Here is a 16188-nt window from a genome sequence, read left to right as displayed (position 1 = left end):
TGCATGCCTTGCGAGAGTTTGGGTCTTAGGAGGTTAAGCTCCTATCTCAAGGTATTGTATCAGATTCATAGTTAATATTAAAGGTATTAAAAGTCAAAACAGATGAGGACTGAAGCCTCAGGAAGCCTTTTGGAGCGTCCGTGGCGGGGGGCAGATGTCGAAAGTGAAGTGCTCCCGCAGGCCCTTGAGTCAGCCTTGACTTGGGCACGAGTACCCCCTGGCACCCTGGCACTCTTTATTTAGACCAGTGGTTCTTAACCTGGGTACGAACGAATCCTAGGGGTTCGATGAGTCGGTCTCAGGGGTTCGGTGGAGCCTCTGCCACAGAGGTCAAGACACATCAACTCTCATGTCTACTCGATAGCATGCCCCGCTTGACCATCACTGGCTGCAGATGGTCACGTGGCATCGCTTTGCCAATCAGTGCTACAAGGAATTTCTATATTTTGAATTTGAAAAAAAAAAATACCTTAAAGTAGGGTTAGGTGAAGGCGCATCCGAACCTGGCGTGGTTCGGTAGCTCCAACAAGGTTAAGAACCACTGGTTTAGACTAAACACGGCTTTCAGGAACAAAGCTTATACAGACGCTCCCCTACTTACGAACATACGACTTACGAACAACGGTACATACGAACATGTCTGCAAATTGCGTTTATGTCGAAAAATGTTCGTAAGTTCGATTTTGTATTGCGCGCCTTTTTCCGAGTAGTGCTTCTTTCCGCCGCTAATACCGACGCCTGGCGCTGTGAGCTCAGCTCACCCAGCATCCACCTTCCTCTGCCCAGTTCGTTGCGTATCTCCAGTGCGCAAAGAACCTTTTTCATTTGTATCATTAAATATCTCGTGCATCCATTATTGAATATGGTTGGTAAAAAGCGAAATGCTTCTAGTGAGGGAGGTGCAAGGAATAGGCAAGCCATTTCATTTGAAATGAGTGGCAATAATAACGAAGCTTGATGCGCGTGAGAGTGGTGAGCGTTGCACGCGCATTCAACTTGAATCGTTCGACCGTCAGTACCATTTATAAACAGAAAGATCGAGCAGCAGGACCCAAATATTGAACGTTGCACAAAGTTTGCAAATCAATTGAATGATGCCATACAGTGCTACCGCATCATTTATGATGGAAAAAAAAGAAGAAAACTGTGCAATCGTCGTTAGATCGCTTCTTTTGGCCAGTTTCTAATACATAAATCTCTCTCTCTCCCTCTCCCTCTCCCAGGTTGAGGCTTGACTCCTTGTTTTGATATATTGAGGTACTCATTTGCACCCCAAAAGGTTTCGTAACCTACCGTATTTTCACGACTATAAGGCACACATTAAAGTCTGCAATTTTCTCCAAAATAGACTGGGCGCCTTATAATCCAGTGCGCTTTATATGGACCAATACTAAAATTGTTATCACGATAAAATAAAATAAATCAGTCGATAGGACAACTACGGCTATTTTCCTGTAGATAAAGTACTGCGCAGTGACTGCTGGGATATATCTTTTTTTTTGTCAATACACCCAATGGATTGTGGCCTGGCGATCGGCATCAACACTAGGTAGCTACTATTTGCGATTGGATTGTGGCCTGGCGATCGGCATCAACACAGTTGCGAACCATGGAAGACTGCTTTGGAATAGTTACGCTAGCTACTATTTGCGAATGGATTGTGGCCTGGCGATTGGCATCAACACAGTTGCGAACCATGGAAGACAGTTACGCTAGCTACTAGCTAGCTACTATTTGCGAATGGAGTGTGGCCGCCTGGACGAACGTATTAAACTCAGCGTTTTCGATGGACAATTGTTCAATTCAGACACAGAAAATGAGGACTTTGATGGTTTTGTGGGTGATGACGTGAGTACACGTAAACGTGTTTTTAGCGTGCGGGTGTAGCGTGCATTTGGTGCATGTAGCACCAAATTAGTGTGTTCGCCGTTGTAGTATATTGATACTATTAGTGCAAAGTTATCACAGCCGTCAACCTCGGTGTATTGACAAAAGGACTATATATCCCAGCAGTCACTGCGCACCGGAAATAGCGTCTGGGGCTGCTTCTGTAGACAGCGCTATTACGGTTCGATAATCATCCATAAATAATATATATATGCCATGCCTGCCTGCGTCTAAAAGAGCGGTGCATCCTTTGTGTGTGTAAAATACAGAAATAGCACTCGTTATTGACACTGCGGCTAAAAATATGATGCGCCAAATATTCGTGAAAATACGGTAAATTTCGTACCTAAAGGCATTCGTAAGTAGAGGTGTGACTGTACAGTAATACCTTGACATAAGAGTGCCCCGACATATGAGCAATTTGAGATACGTGTAAAATTTCGAGCAAATATTTATCTTGAGATTTGAATATACAGTGGATGTGAGAGGCTGCTCATAAGAACATCATGGGCACTGTTTCTCCCTGCAACTCCCTCGTGTAAATGTCTCTGAGTCCTATTGTGCGGACATTTGTGTGCATCATTTTCAGAATATTTTGAAGGGAAGACAAGCAAACGACACTCGATAAGTTACTTTTAAAAACCAGCTGAAAGTCCGGGTGGAGGGTGGGCAAATAGAGCCAACCTGGCAGAAGAAAGGTTGTTTTTTTGTCATCTTTAAAACAAAATTAGAATTAAATTTAGTGTAAGGTTAGATTAAACTTATTTTTGAGTGTCTGTATGGTAATCCAAGTTCATTTAATTTTTTTGTTATGTTACAAGCGCGTTGCCGTGCAGTGTCTGTCTGTCTCTCTCTCTCTCTACCCCCCCCCCCCCCCCCCCCTTTTCTGTTCACCCATAATAAAATCATAAAAGAACCAAACTTCATGAATGTTTTTTGTGACAAAGAAGTATCTGTTACAATCACTCACGGAACCAGAGAATACTTTCTTGTTTTGCTGGTTATATGTTTGAGTTGGGAAGATTTTCAACTACAGCAAGATGGCCAGCCAGCCAAACAAATAAATGTGCAGTGGCCTCCTCATTTGCTGCACCTTCTGTGGTTGTAATGACATGCAGCCTACCCCAAACCGGGAACCACTTCTTGAATTAGTCTCGTGGTGCGGTTCCTCAAGCGTCATCGCTAATCACCACCAAACCACACTTAGAACCACCTTTCTCTTTGTCCTTGCACCAATTACTCAACACACTCCTCGAAGTCTCTGTTTATTACGCCCAGCACTGCTTTTAACCAGAATGCAAAAATTGTGTTTGAGTTCAAAGTTGTATTATAAATAAGTCATTTACCCACTTCCTTATCCACCTGTTTGTTTTTTCTAGATTCCAGAGTGTTTTATGGTTTGGGTTCACTTTAAGGCCTTGCAAAAGTACACAATCTCTTCAGGTATGTCATTCTCCCTGCTTTAAATTTCATTCTTGATGATTATATGTGTTAGGGTTATTAGCGTTGTCCACAGCCCTCCCTCGGGAAGATCCGACAGACCTTCAATTGTTTTGAGAACTGGGATGCATGTTGTTAAATCTTATGTAATAAATAAGCAAGAGAGACATCGATTCAGGAGAATGATCTTGACCGAGGACGCGTGTGGATCGATTCTCTCCTGCAAGAACCCAGTTATAAGTCAGATGTCTGTTTTATTACGGCGTCCATTTGGGAATGCCTAAAGGGTGAACCTATCAATATGGCAAAGTAATCTGCCTTTTTTTTAAATGTGCTATTTAAAAAAAGACCAGGTTTATTTTTTTACAATATAAATGTTTCATTGTGCTTGAATAACATTTTATGTAGCATTCTTACAACCAATTATCTCAAAATCAAATCAAAATCCTTTATTGTCATCATACACAGCTGCGTATAACGAAATTGGTGGTGCTACTCCACAAAGTCCTGGCAACCTAAATTCTAAAATATTGTACAATCTAAGATACACCCCAAAGTTATTGCACAGAAGGGATTGTGTGTCGTGCTAATGCATGTTCAGAGTCCTGATGGCTGTGGGAAAAAACTGCCCTTAAGTCTATTTGTCCGTGCTTTGTGAAACCTGTAGCGTCTGCCAGAGGACAGCAGCTGGAACAGGTTGTTATGGGTCCCTGACAATGTTCCCGGCCGGCTCTGCTGAGGTAGTGAGGGCTGGCAATGTCATCCAGTGAGGGCAGAGAGCAGCCGATCTTCTGGGCGGTGTAGATCACTCTGCATGGCCTTTTTGTCTGCTGCCGTGCTTCCACGACAGTTTGTTGACCTCATCTCTGTAGGCAGACTCATCACCCCCTGAGATGAGTCCGACCACACTGGTGGGTCGGTGTACAGGGAGTACAGAAGAGGACTCCGTACACAGCCTTGAGGGGAGCCAGTGCTCAGTGTAATGGAGGAAGAGAGGTGGGGACCAAGTCTAACAGTTTGTGGATGGTTGGTTAAGAAGTTCTTAATCCAGCAGCAGATGGAAGCAGATAGTCCAAGGTGGGAGAGTTTGTCAGCCAGAATATCCGGTATTATAGTGTTGAAGGCTGAGCTATAGTCAATGAAAAGCATCCCCACGTAGTTGCCATGGTGCTCCAGGTGGCTCAGTGCTGTGTGTAAGCTACGGCGATGGCGTCCTCAGTGCACCTATTTGCTCAATAAGCAAACTGGTGAGGGTCAACTGAGGGAGGGATTGTATCCCTGATGTGGCGGGCGACCAACTTTTCAAAGCACTTCATGATCACAGGTGTAAGTGCAACAGGCCTATAATCATTCAGGCTGTCAATGGTTGGCTTTTTAGGGACAGGGATAATGGTGGCAGATTTCAGGCAGGAGGGGATGATGGATTGTTGCAAGGAACAATTGAAAATCTTTGTGAAAACCCCAGTCAGCTGGTCAGCACAGGCTTTGAGCACCTTCCCAGGTACTCCGTCAGGGCCAGCAGCCTTCCTGGTGTTCGCAGTCCGCAGTACCTGTCTCACTTCATGTTCCTGAAGCTTCAGTGTACTGCTGCAGGGTGGTGGTGGATGTGTTGAGACTGAGTCTGATTTGTCAGTCTCAAAGCAGGCAAAGAAACGGTTCAGTTCCTCTGCTAGTGAGGCATCTGCGTTAACAGACACATTATTGTCATTGTAATTGGTAATATGTCGTATTCCCTGCCACATCTTCTTTGGGTTATTTTCTGTGAAGTGCTCCTCAATTTTCCTTGTATATGCTGCTTTGGCCTTTTTAATGCCTCTCTTCAGCTCTGCTCTGGCAGCGCTGTATTGTACCTTGTAGGCGGTGTTACAGCATTTGATGAGTGCCTGTGTCTCACTGATCATCCAGGGTTTTTGGTTAGAAAAAACCCATATACGTTTATTAATAGTGATGGTGTCCATGCAGTTTTTGATGTAGGAAAGTACAGTGTCCTTGTAGTCCTGGAGGTTGTGGTGTTCAAAAAGTTCCCAAATGGTGCGGGAAAAACAGTCCTGCAGCTGAGAAAGGGCGTCCTCAGGCCATGTTTTTATTATCTTTATTTGGGGCCTTGTTAGCCTCCGAAGTGGGGTGTATGGGGGGGTGAGGGACAGGCAGAGATGGTCTGATCCAGCAAGGTGAGGGAGGGGTGTGGCTCTATAAGCATGTTTGATATTAGAATAAACATGTTCTAGAGTTTTATCTCCTCTGGTGTGACACTTACCATACTGGATAAACTTAGGCAGAACAGTTTTCTTCTTTGTTGAAGTCACCGGCGTCAATAAAGACTCCATCGGGGTGGTCAAGCTGCTGTTTGTTTACAGTCGCTAACAGGAGGCTAAGTGCCGTGCTAATGTTAGCATCCGGTGGGATGTAAACACCCATTACAATGACAATCGTTAGCTCTCTAGGTAGATAGAAGGGCCTGCACCGTATTGCCAAGAGCTCTAAATCAGGGGAACAGTGGGTTAACGTTAATGATCCTACTGTTGCAGCACCAGTCGTTGTGTATGTACACGCAAAGTCCCCCCTTTGGGATTTGCGGGTGTAGCCACGTTTCCGTGATGAGAATAATGTTGCAAAATATAAAAATATTATTACATAGTATTTCTTTCATCCATCCAAATACCTTCAATTTATTCCAAGGTTGGCTTGTAGGCACAGCCGCTTCAGTTGGGAAGCCCAGACTTCTCTTTCCGCAGCAACGTCTCGCTCCTGAAGTGGATCCCAAGGCATTTCCAGCTCAGTCATGAGTCTTGGGCTTTACTCCGACTGGCAGCCAAAACCCGATTTAAAGGCCATACAGATTGAAAGTGGATGGCTCCTTTGTAGTATGAACAGTCACAAAGCACAGAAATTCGATTTCTGCAAAGCAGATTGAAAGCACGTGGGATCTGCTGAAACAAGAAGCACCTGACTGCAATCCACTGATTGCGCTTCTAAGATCCCAGATTGGTGGAAAGGTTTCCTCTTATGGGTTGGAACGAAAACCTGCACCCACTGCGGCCCTTTGTGGAATTAATTGCCCAGGTCTGGGATATGAGGACAAAACACTTTGTCTTGGGTCATCCCTGCATTCTACCAGTAGATGCCCGGAACATCTTACCAATGGGGCATCCTCATTAAATCCTCGAGCCAACTCGTCTCACTCATCTCAATGCAGAGAAGCATCAGCTCTACATGACGCCCCTGCTTACTGACTGAAACGGCTTGCGGAGGAAACGTATTCCAACCACTTGCATCTCAAATCCTTGCTCTTTCGGTCACTTACCACTGCTCATGGCCATAAGTAATGGCAGGAATATAGATCGACTGGTAATTAGAAGGCTTCACATTTCATCTCAGCTCCTTCACCATGACAGACGGATGTATAGTCTCCATCACTGAAGACGCTAGAACAATCCAGCAACAATCTCAATTTTTTTCCCCCAAGATGGCGCCGTCACGCGGCAGCCAGTGGCAGTAGCTCTTTCCACTTGTATTTGTTTTTTTGTGTTTTTCAGCCTTTCTATCTTTTTTTAAATTACATTTTAATATTACTTAATACATACCTTTTTACTTTACTCTGTACTTTATACTTTTTACTTTAATGTTTTTACAGCTTTCTTTGTTCTGTTAGCCTGGCTTCTTTCTGCTACTTCTTTTTTGGAACCATTCAGCCATGCCTACGCTGTCATACACATGGGACTAGCTGTTACAATACGCAGCAGACGGAGCAACACCTCAATGTCGCTGGAAATTCTGAGCTGGACAAAAGTGCCGGGAGAAGCAGCGACACTTCAGACCAACCATTCCATCATGGGATAAGATGGAAGAGCTGTCGGCTCTTACCAGGCCGGAAACGGAGTCAAGGGGTTCTACTCTGTTACTGTTGTCTTCGTGACCGGACAGTTCGTCGACGGACACTTCGTCGCAGGACGCTTCGTCCCCGGACGGTTCGTCGAACGGGCACTTCGTCGCCGGACGGTTCGTCGAACGGGCGCTTCGTCGCCGGACAGTTCGTCGAACGGGCGCTTCGTCGACCGGACACTTCGTCGCCGGACACTTCGTCGCCAGACAGTTCGCCTAACCTTAACCACTATTAAAGAAGACAAAGGAAATTCACATATTCTTTATTAAAGAAAATAAAACAGTAAAAACTCGCTCGACAACACAAACACGTTAACATTTGGGCGTGTGCAATTGCTAAATGGGCTCGTCTCTAAACGGTTCCTATGTTAAACGGTTCCTACGTTGAGCGCTCCATTTTTAAAATAAAAGGCAATAAATAATGATAGACCAGCCTCTCCAGACTTTGTCAGAGGGGAGAGAAATCTCATCCCCTTTTGTTGCAGCAAGGCTGATGAGCGGGATACCAGGATTTAAAAAAGTCAATGGATCAGATACTGCAGAAACTTGCCATATATAAATTGGCTACTGTATGTTTGGGGCCTGCACTACAATCAGCGGCTTACAAACTAGACTTAAAAAACGATAATGTTGGTGTCTTCTGATGTTAAATAAGCAAGTGTGCGCCAGCAGCAGATGGGGTGTTGTATAATATGCTGTACGTCGCTTTAATAATTTTTTTTTTTTACATTTATTTTTCACAAAAAGGCTTGAGGGCTAAAAAAAATAACTTGCATATGTTCGTAGGAGACTTGGGTAACGCTGAAGAACACACTGCACGTGTGGATGTAGAAGTTGACTCACCTGGTGCAAGTCATGTAATCAAAAGTGTTCCTATCAGAGCTAGGTCTGGAACTGCGAGGGTGCATGCGCCAAAAGATCTACAGGTACTGTATTATATGTTGATTTCTGTTTCATGATGCCTGCAGGTCCTTTACTGTATTATGTTGATTTTCATTTCACGATGCCTAAAGATCCTTTGTTTTACAAGAACATTTTATTAACGTTTTACAGACTTAATATTATAGAAATAATACTTTAGGAATGATTGTAAGGGCTTAAGTCATTGAGTCTAAAAAGAGAAGTGGTCAAGCCCTCGAAGATGTTCCCATTAGCATTAGCCAAACTCCACCAACCTTACTTTCTAGTCAATATGGGGTACAGACGCTCCACTACTTACGAACATTCGAGTTACGAACAACGGTACATACGAACATGTCTGCAAATTGCGTTTATGTCGAAAAATGTTCGTAAGTTCAATTTTGTATTGCGCGCCTTTTTCCGAGTAGTGCTTCTTTCCGCCGCTAATACCGACGCCTGGTGCTGTCAGAGCTCAGCTCACCTAGCATCGACCTTCCTCTGCCCAGTTCGTTGCAATGCGGAAGTGCGTGAATGTATCTCCAGTGCGCAAAAAACCTTTTTCATTTGTATCATAAAATATCTTGTGCATCCATTATTCAATATGGTTGGTGAAAAGCGAAAGGCTTCTATTGAGGGAGGTGCAAGGAAGAGGCAAGCCATTTCATTTGAAATGAGTGGCAATAATAACGACTGCGTGTTACTTATACAAGCCTTAAACATACAAATGCACTTATATAAACCTTCAATATACTTATATAGGCCTTAAACATAAATTATAATACAAAATATAGCACTGAGCAACTTACAAACAAATTCAACTTATGAACAATCGCTCGGAACCTAACTCGTCCGTAAGTAGGGGAGCGTCTGTATTTAGATATTTGGCACATCCATATTAAAAGCTAAACATTTTTAAATTTTATGTCTAAGATTTTAGATACGTTGACTCGCTTACCAGTTCAAGATGGTGATATCGAGATAATAACCCCACAAATACAGTAATTTCTGCAGCATGGAGGGCAAATTTCACAAAATATGAGAAATAAAATCCTAGCCAGCATCACGGTCTTATCTAAGGCGGAGTGATGAACCTCCTCAGGCATGAATTTCTCATAATTATGGATGTTTTGGCCACTAATTTTTCCGGAAATTATGGTCCTTTTCCTTCAAGAATGGTTCTTATTCTACGGGCGCCCACTTCTTAGGGCCTTCTTCAAGGAGGCTGCAGCGCTTAAAAGTTTCAGTGCGAATTTTTAATTTTTTACGATCCTTGTTGAATTTTGAATACGGTTATCAAAAAATACCGCGACTGAAGCTGCAAACTTTGAAGCCACGAAATGGCGAGGGATGACAGTATATTTGAAGGAGTCAAATGCCAGTTTTTTTCCTTTATGGTAAATGTTATTGTCTTTAAATAAAGGTATCTTTTTGTGTGTATATTGTTATAGAATGTCTGCCTACGTGCCCCTCTGGGTAAATCTTGTCAAAAGACACTTCCATTAATGAATGCTGGCAACATTGGCGTGTGGATGAAACTCCAGGTAATTATTTGCTCCTTTAATTAGACCAGAACTTCTCTCTAACATTCTGTGCTGTTTTTTTGTGAATGAAGGGCTATTCTAAAAGAATGAAGCTGATTTCATGACGCATTATTTCAGTTTTTAAGCATCACCAAGGAACAAGTCTAACAGTTTGAAAGGATCATTTTTTTATTTAGAAACGCTACTACAGAGGCGCTGCAGATCCAAGACCTCAAAATGTTTTTTTTTCTTCCCCATAATCAATATCTCTTATGTCCCACCTCTACCTACTCGTTATGGGTTTCATTTTTGTGTGTGAATAGATCAGTAATTTTATATGTAAATTCTGTAATTCGTTCCCACGGTCCTCAAAAAAACCAACCACCTACTAAACCAGGGGTCGGGAACCTTTTTGACAGAGAGAGCCTTAAACAATTCATATTTTCAAATGTTAATCATTGAGAGCTATACTCAGAATTTAAAAGAAAACACGTGAAAATATCTACATTTATTCAGTAATTTTACCACTTGTAAAGTCTTTGGATTGTTTTGACAACATTGTTACGTGGTTGCTATTCAATGAGGATCAATGTGAGTATGCATGAAGATGGTAATGAAAAAAAATATGATTAATTAAAGTGGCGCTAGAGGTAGTGTCAAGGCCACAGTGCCGACATGACGCTTCCTATTGGTGCGTTTGGGACTCGGCTCTCTCAACAGCGATTTCCAAATATTTCATCACAGGTTGCACCCATCAAAAGAGCCACATGTGGCTCCCGAGCCATAGGTTCCCTACCCCTGAACCAAACCCTTTAAAAATGATCCAAGTGTAAGGAGGAAGGTAATGTTAGGCAATATACAAACCACACGAAAACATGCGCATGAGCACATCTAAACAACTTCAATTTATGAATTCAAAATAACCAAATTTTCTTGCACATAAGCCGCCTCTGCGTATAAATTGTACCCTTAAAATTGCCTTAAAATCATTGAATTTTACAATTTCTCAAGTATAAGACGCCGCCTTTGAAGTTTTAAATTTGAAAGAACTGATATGCAGTAATCCCTCGAATATTACAGATATTGTAGACCAGACATGCCCGCGATAATTGAAAAACCACAAAATAGGATCAGCCCTATTATTTCTACCATATCACATGTTTTTGCACTTATTCAGAAATACAAGTACACAAATACAATGATCAAGAAGTATTTTATTAAATATTACAGCTACAGTAATTCCTTGACATACGAGTGTCCCAACATACGAGAAACTTGAGATATGAGGAACATTTGAGATACGAGCATATAAGAGACAGTTCCCGATGTGGCCCCCAAGTGACCGAGTATGCGAGAGGCTGCTTAGTAGAACAGCATCGCTCTGTCTCCTCTCACCGCATCACCCTAGCTAAAGATATCTACGAGCACCGGCCGTACAGGTTGCATTTTTTTGCATTAATCAGTGCAAAATTAAGGGGAAAAACAATGGGTCCAAAGCAAGCCAGTGCAATGAAGGGCTAACCATCAATTCCAAGCTACGCATTGACATTCATAATGAGATGGAGAGCCTTCGTTTAATATGGTTTAAAGATAAACAGTGAGCGGGAGATAGTGTGACCGAGCCGATAATCTGCAAAAAAGACAGCAGAATCTACATGGACTTGAAAGCAAAGCAAGTATATGAAAAAGACAGCAACCTTTCTCATGCAAAACGTCAAAGCGAGTCGCCGCTGTTTCGACAATTAAAAAAAAAACTGGACGAGACAAACACTTGGTTCTGCTGAGCCATGGAGTAGCAGCAAGTTCCGACTCGAAACCCGCGATGGAATACATTAACCCCTCTGCCTCGGTTATAGCACAACAAAGTTATACCCGTTAAAGTGTGTGTGTTATTCTAAGTTAATTTAAGTTAATTTAAAGTTTGTTATTGTTACGAGCACGTTCCTTTTGCTCTCTCTCTCCTCCGCGCACTACGCGGTAAACGCTACCGTCTGTCTGTGCTGAGTAATGGGAAACATTGATTGGAGATACAAGTAAATTGACATAGGAGCTCGGTCCCGGAACACATTAAGTTCCTATATCAAGGTATTACTGTATAAACATATGAAAAATCTGTAATGTATTAATATCTAAATATAATCTATATATTATTATTTTTTAAATACTAGAGTACTGTAGTACTCAGTGAAAATAGTTCCTCTCCGGTTGATTTTAAAAATAAATAAATAAAAACTGGTTATTGGGAGCTTTAGTCCAGGTATTTTTCATCACATTCGAGCGGCATTGGATCATCGATGGAATCTTCAGGAGGTGCCGTAGGGGAGCTTTTCAGGAGGAGCTTTTGCGAGAGGTTTTCGGCGCACAAGGAAGATATTGATGGGGAGTTGTGACCGCCGTTTCTTTTTAGGTACAAATATGCTGTCAAGACGATTGCCATATTCCATGGCTATGACAGTGTTGTCATCAATCTCTGTGACACTTTGCTTCAAACTGTGAGCCGTATTGACAGTTTCTAGCCTATTTCTCAAAGTACTGAGATTACGTTCTTCATCGTTATTGCTGTCATTGTTTGGAGGGGAAATTAAACTTCCGCGTTGCTCCTCCGCGCCGTTCACCTGTCAATTAGCCGTCCAGAGAGCTCTATTTTTGGATAAGTGCAACAACGTCAGCCTGCCGCCCGGATTTGAATGGAATCTGAATTTCCACGTTTCCCCTCGGATCGTCCAGCCATCCTCGCCTGTTATATGCATATGTAAATATTGTTCTCCACCAAAAAACAAAAGTCTGGGAAATTTGGAGCTTTTCTCTAGCCTAATAATTAATAGGGCATTAAGTATGACTAATCGGGTGGCCGCCGATTCAGTTGTGCCTGAAGTCAGCTGGGATAAGCTCCAGCACACCCCACGACCCTTGTGAGGATAAAGCAGTTCAGAAAATGAATGAATGATTGTGTTAGTTATTTATTACATATATTAATAGTTGTCTTTTTTCCCAATTCCAGTTCCAAAACTCAAATTAAGTGTTTCGGTTTTCTATGTGGCCTTATTTCTTTTCCTGTCTTATTCTTTTTCATAGTGCAATGAAGTTGAGGACTGTTTCTCAGTGACACCTGATGAACTGTTCCTTTCAGTAGGAGAAGAGAAAAGCGTTGTGGTCTCATTTAATGCACGGGAACCTAAAAAATTTAAAGAAAGGTACACAGACACTGCATCTACTCTACTATTAGTTGATATAATGATATACTTTATATATCCCCATAATTATATTAATTTTATAATATTCATTTTGAAAGATAGACAATTTCTGGTAACTACACTAGACTTAGGTACTGATAACGCTCTCAGCAATATCAGAGAGGATACTTGATGTTTCAGAACCAACAAACCAGTTAGAGACTGTTTTAAATTGCTAACTGAATAAACTCATGGTATAAAATGATGAATAACACTAAAGAAATTACCAGGGGGTTAACACAAATTGCAACTACATTGGAAAGATCTAGCCATAAAAAAGCAATAAAACACATTAGTTATTAACTTTTTACAAAAGGGAGAAAGGATGCTGACAATTCCAGCATCAATATTACTGTGAGCACTCACTCCTTCTCCCCACCAGTGCATGAGTGATGCATTCAAAAATATGAAATAGCTGCTGCCAACAAAACAGATAGAGCCTTGTACCGTCATTAACCCACATAGAAACACCAAATTTGTTTCATTGTCCTATTGTATTAATTAATTAATATTGTATTTTATCATGCCAGGATAATATAGCTCTAAAGGTTTAAACCATTCACAAGCATTATTAGATTCATAACATCCTTACATTTTTGCAAAAATATGTATGCTACAATGTCGTTCCTTTTTACATTGGTCACTTATGTTTCTTAACTACTCTGCATTTGTGACAAGTCTGTTTAACATTGATTCAAAATAAAGTGAGGGATAATATAAGCTTTCATAATTGTTAATCAATTAAAATGTTATAATGTTTAATGTTTTAATACCCTGACACATTACAGTAATCCCTCGAATTTCACGGATAATGCAGACCAGACATTGCTGCGATAATCGAAAAACCATGACATAAGATCCCCCCTATTATTACTACCATACCATATTTTTGCGTCTATACAAAAAATACAAGTAACAAGTACAATGATCAAGAATTGAATTTATTAAATTGTACAGTTATGGGCATATGAAAAGACTAATGTATTAATATCTAAATATAATCTGTAAATAAAAACATTGTAAATACATTAAGTACTGTACTCAGTGAAAATAGTTTCTCTCCGCTTAAATAAAAAAAAAGAGAAAGGTTTCTGTGAATAAACTTTACTGGTCTTTACAAAGTCTTGATCTCAACCCACTAGAACAACCTTTGGTCAAATAAGAAGAAAAGGGTCTGACAAACATCGTATTACAAAATATGAATGGGGTGTCTCTTAATTTCATTGCACAACTGCAATTTGTTAAAAATGTTTGCATCACTTCTTTGAATTATGTTTCTCTTACAGCCTTCTCACCATCTTGGTGCTGCCATCAGGCCCCCAATATGAAGTGAAATTGAAAGGAGAAGTTGCCTCTGAAGAAATTGGCAGAAATAACACCTCTTTAGCTCCTGTCCACAATCCTTGTTTGAGCAGTGATGTTCCACCCATTCTGTCTAACAAGCAGTTTGTGGCCTGGGGAGGTGTCATCTTAGGGCGAGCGGTGTAAGGAATTTAAGAATTTTTTGTTCCATTATTTGTTCATTCATTGAATAATAGTGATATTCAGAAAAGTAACCATTACCATAACAAAAAAACTCAACCTTTTATTTATTTATTTACAGGCAGCAGAAGCTGGTTCTCAGAAACAATTCATCTATTGCAACCCAGCAGCTTCGGTTACTTATTCGTGGTCAAGACCAAGACTGTTTTCAGGTAAATTGATGTTTTTGGCATTCTGCATTCTCACCCTCTTGCTACTGTCACAATGAAATTTCCCGAATACGGGATGAATAAAGTTATCCAATCCAATTTATTCATTCATTGACAACAAGCACATTCAGACGTATTCAGTTTTCGTCCTTAATCCTGTTTTTGTAACATGTAAAAGTTTTATCCATGTAATATGGTATGATAATCTTAAGAAAAAATATTTCAATATCACAATTAAAGCTCAAAGTAGATATTTGTAAAAATGATGGGTTTATTTTTTTTAAACAAATATATGATTGCCACAATAATGTGTTCCATCTTAAGGGGGTATTGCCTATTTTTAAGAATGTTTATTATTCACCCCCCAAAAATTGGGGTTTGAGATATTTTTTAGTAATTGTTCAATAAGTATTCTGATTTATAATTTAAATCAGTTTGGTCTGGTTCGATCTTATAAATTTTGTAAGTCTTCAAGCAATAGTGAAATGTATTATTGATATTAAACACAAATGATATACATTTTATCTCCTATAGCAGTAACTCATTCACTGACATTAACGAGAGATTGCCAGTCCCTTCTAGTTTAATAGATTGGATGTCTATCCCTGTGAAAGCCAATATTATTCATTGCCAGCCTTCCCAGTTCACAGATTATCTATTACTATCTTCAATGGCAGACAGTGAGTTAGTTGATTGTAATTATCTAAATGTGTGACCGTTTCTCAGCTGCAGAGTTTATTCAGCCCAGACGAGCGTTTGACCAGGCATGGTGAGCTTTCCATCCGTCCACGAGAGGATGTGGCTGTCCACCTGCTCTTTGCACCAACTAGGGTAGCTTGCATGTTAGCCAAATTGGAGATCAAACAGTCTGGAGTCCGCCCATCACAACCAACGATCAAATTCACGGTAAAATGGGTTTTCATTTTCATAACTCGTTATGAAATATTGAATTATCTTGAAAGTATTTGTTACCGTCACATTTTGTTACTATCTTTTCTTAGATTCCTCTCTCGGGTTATGGTGGCACCAGCAATATAATTCTAGAGGACCAGAGAAAGCAAGAGGCTGGCTATCTGGCAATAATGTCAGATATTGCTATTAATCATGTGAGCAAAGTGTGTCTATGTGTGAGAAACACTGGTTCCAGGGCGGCTTTCGTTAAAGCTGTGGCCTTCTCTGATGTAATGACTCGGTCAGTTATGGACCCTTTTGTCATCAGCCTAACACCATCTCAGTTTGTACTAAAGGAAAGGTCACAAGAGGTAGGAGTTTGTCCATCAGACAAGTATTGCCGGGTTTGGAGAATTAATTTCAACGATAACTTTTTTCTTTTTTCCTTAGGTAATTACTGTGCTGATGAAATCAACACAAAGAGAACAAACACTGTGCCAGTCTGATTCCCCCCTGCTGGCTACTATGATGCTGTTTTGTGGAGATGAGATCTCGAGGCAGCAGTTCCGAAGGTAAAAAACCTTCGAGCTTTTTTCCCACCTTTTTTTTAAAATAGTATTGAAGGGAAGATGAAGTTGAAATTTTAACAAAACCTAAACTTTCATTCCCGAAACCTGTGAAAGTCACTAGCACAGAAATATGTACCAGACCGTTTTAGCATTGGTTCGTTTTCGACCTCATATC

The 16188-nt window shown here is 40.9% G+C and overlaps 1 protein-coding gene across 4 annotated transcripts in view; it reads left to right on the top strand.

Moving 5' to 3' along the window:
* Nucleotides 1-16188, top strand: part of cep192 (centrosomal protein 192) — an 89903-nt gene that overhangs the window by 54309 nt on the left and 19406 nt on the right. For all 4 annotated transcript variants that reach the window (XM_077597910.1, XM_077597911.1, XM_077597907.1 and 1 more), the window contains exons 29-37: nucleotides 3267-3330; nucleotides 7996-8135; nucleotides 9558-9650; nucleotides 12705-12823; nucleotides 14149-14346; nucleotides 14466-14556; nucleotides 15280-15459; nucleotides 15555-15815; nucleotides 15895-16016. In XM_077597910.1, coding sequence (XP_077454036.1) covers nucleotides 3267-3330; nucleotides 7996-8135; nucleotides 9558-9650; nucleotides 12705-12823; nucleotides 14149-14346; nucleotides 14466-14556; nucleotides 15280-15459; nucleotides 15555-15815; nucleotides 15895-16016 — 1268 coding nt within the window. The remainder of the gene's footprint in view (nucleotides 1-3266; nucleotides 3331-7995; nucleotides 8136-9557; nucleotides 9651-12704; nucleotides 12824-14148; nucleotides 14347-14465; nucleotides 14557-15279; nucleotides 15460-15554; nucleotides 15816-15894; nucleotides 16017-16188) is intronic.

Source organism: Stigmatopora argus, chromosome 4, assembly GCF_051989625.1.
Source record: "Stigmatopora argus isolate UIUO_Sarg chromosome 4, RoL_Sarg_1.0, whole genome shotgun sequence".
Classification (NCBI taxonomy): domain Eukaryota; kingdom Metazoa; phylum Chordata; class Actinopteri; order Syngnathiformes; family Syngnathidae; genus Stigmatopora; species Stigmatopora argus.
This window is presented reverse-complemented; position numbering and strand designations above follow the sequence as displayed.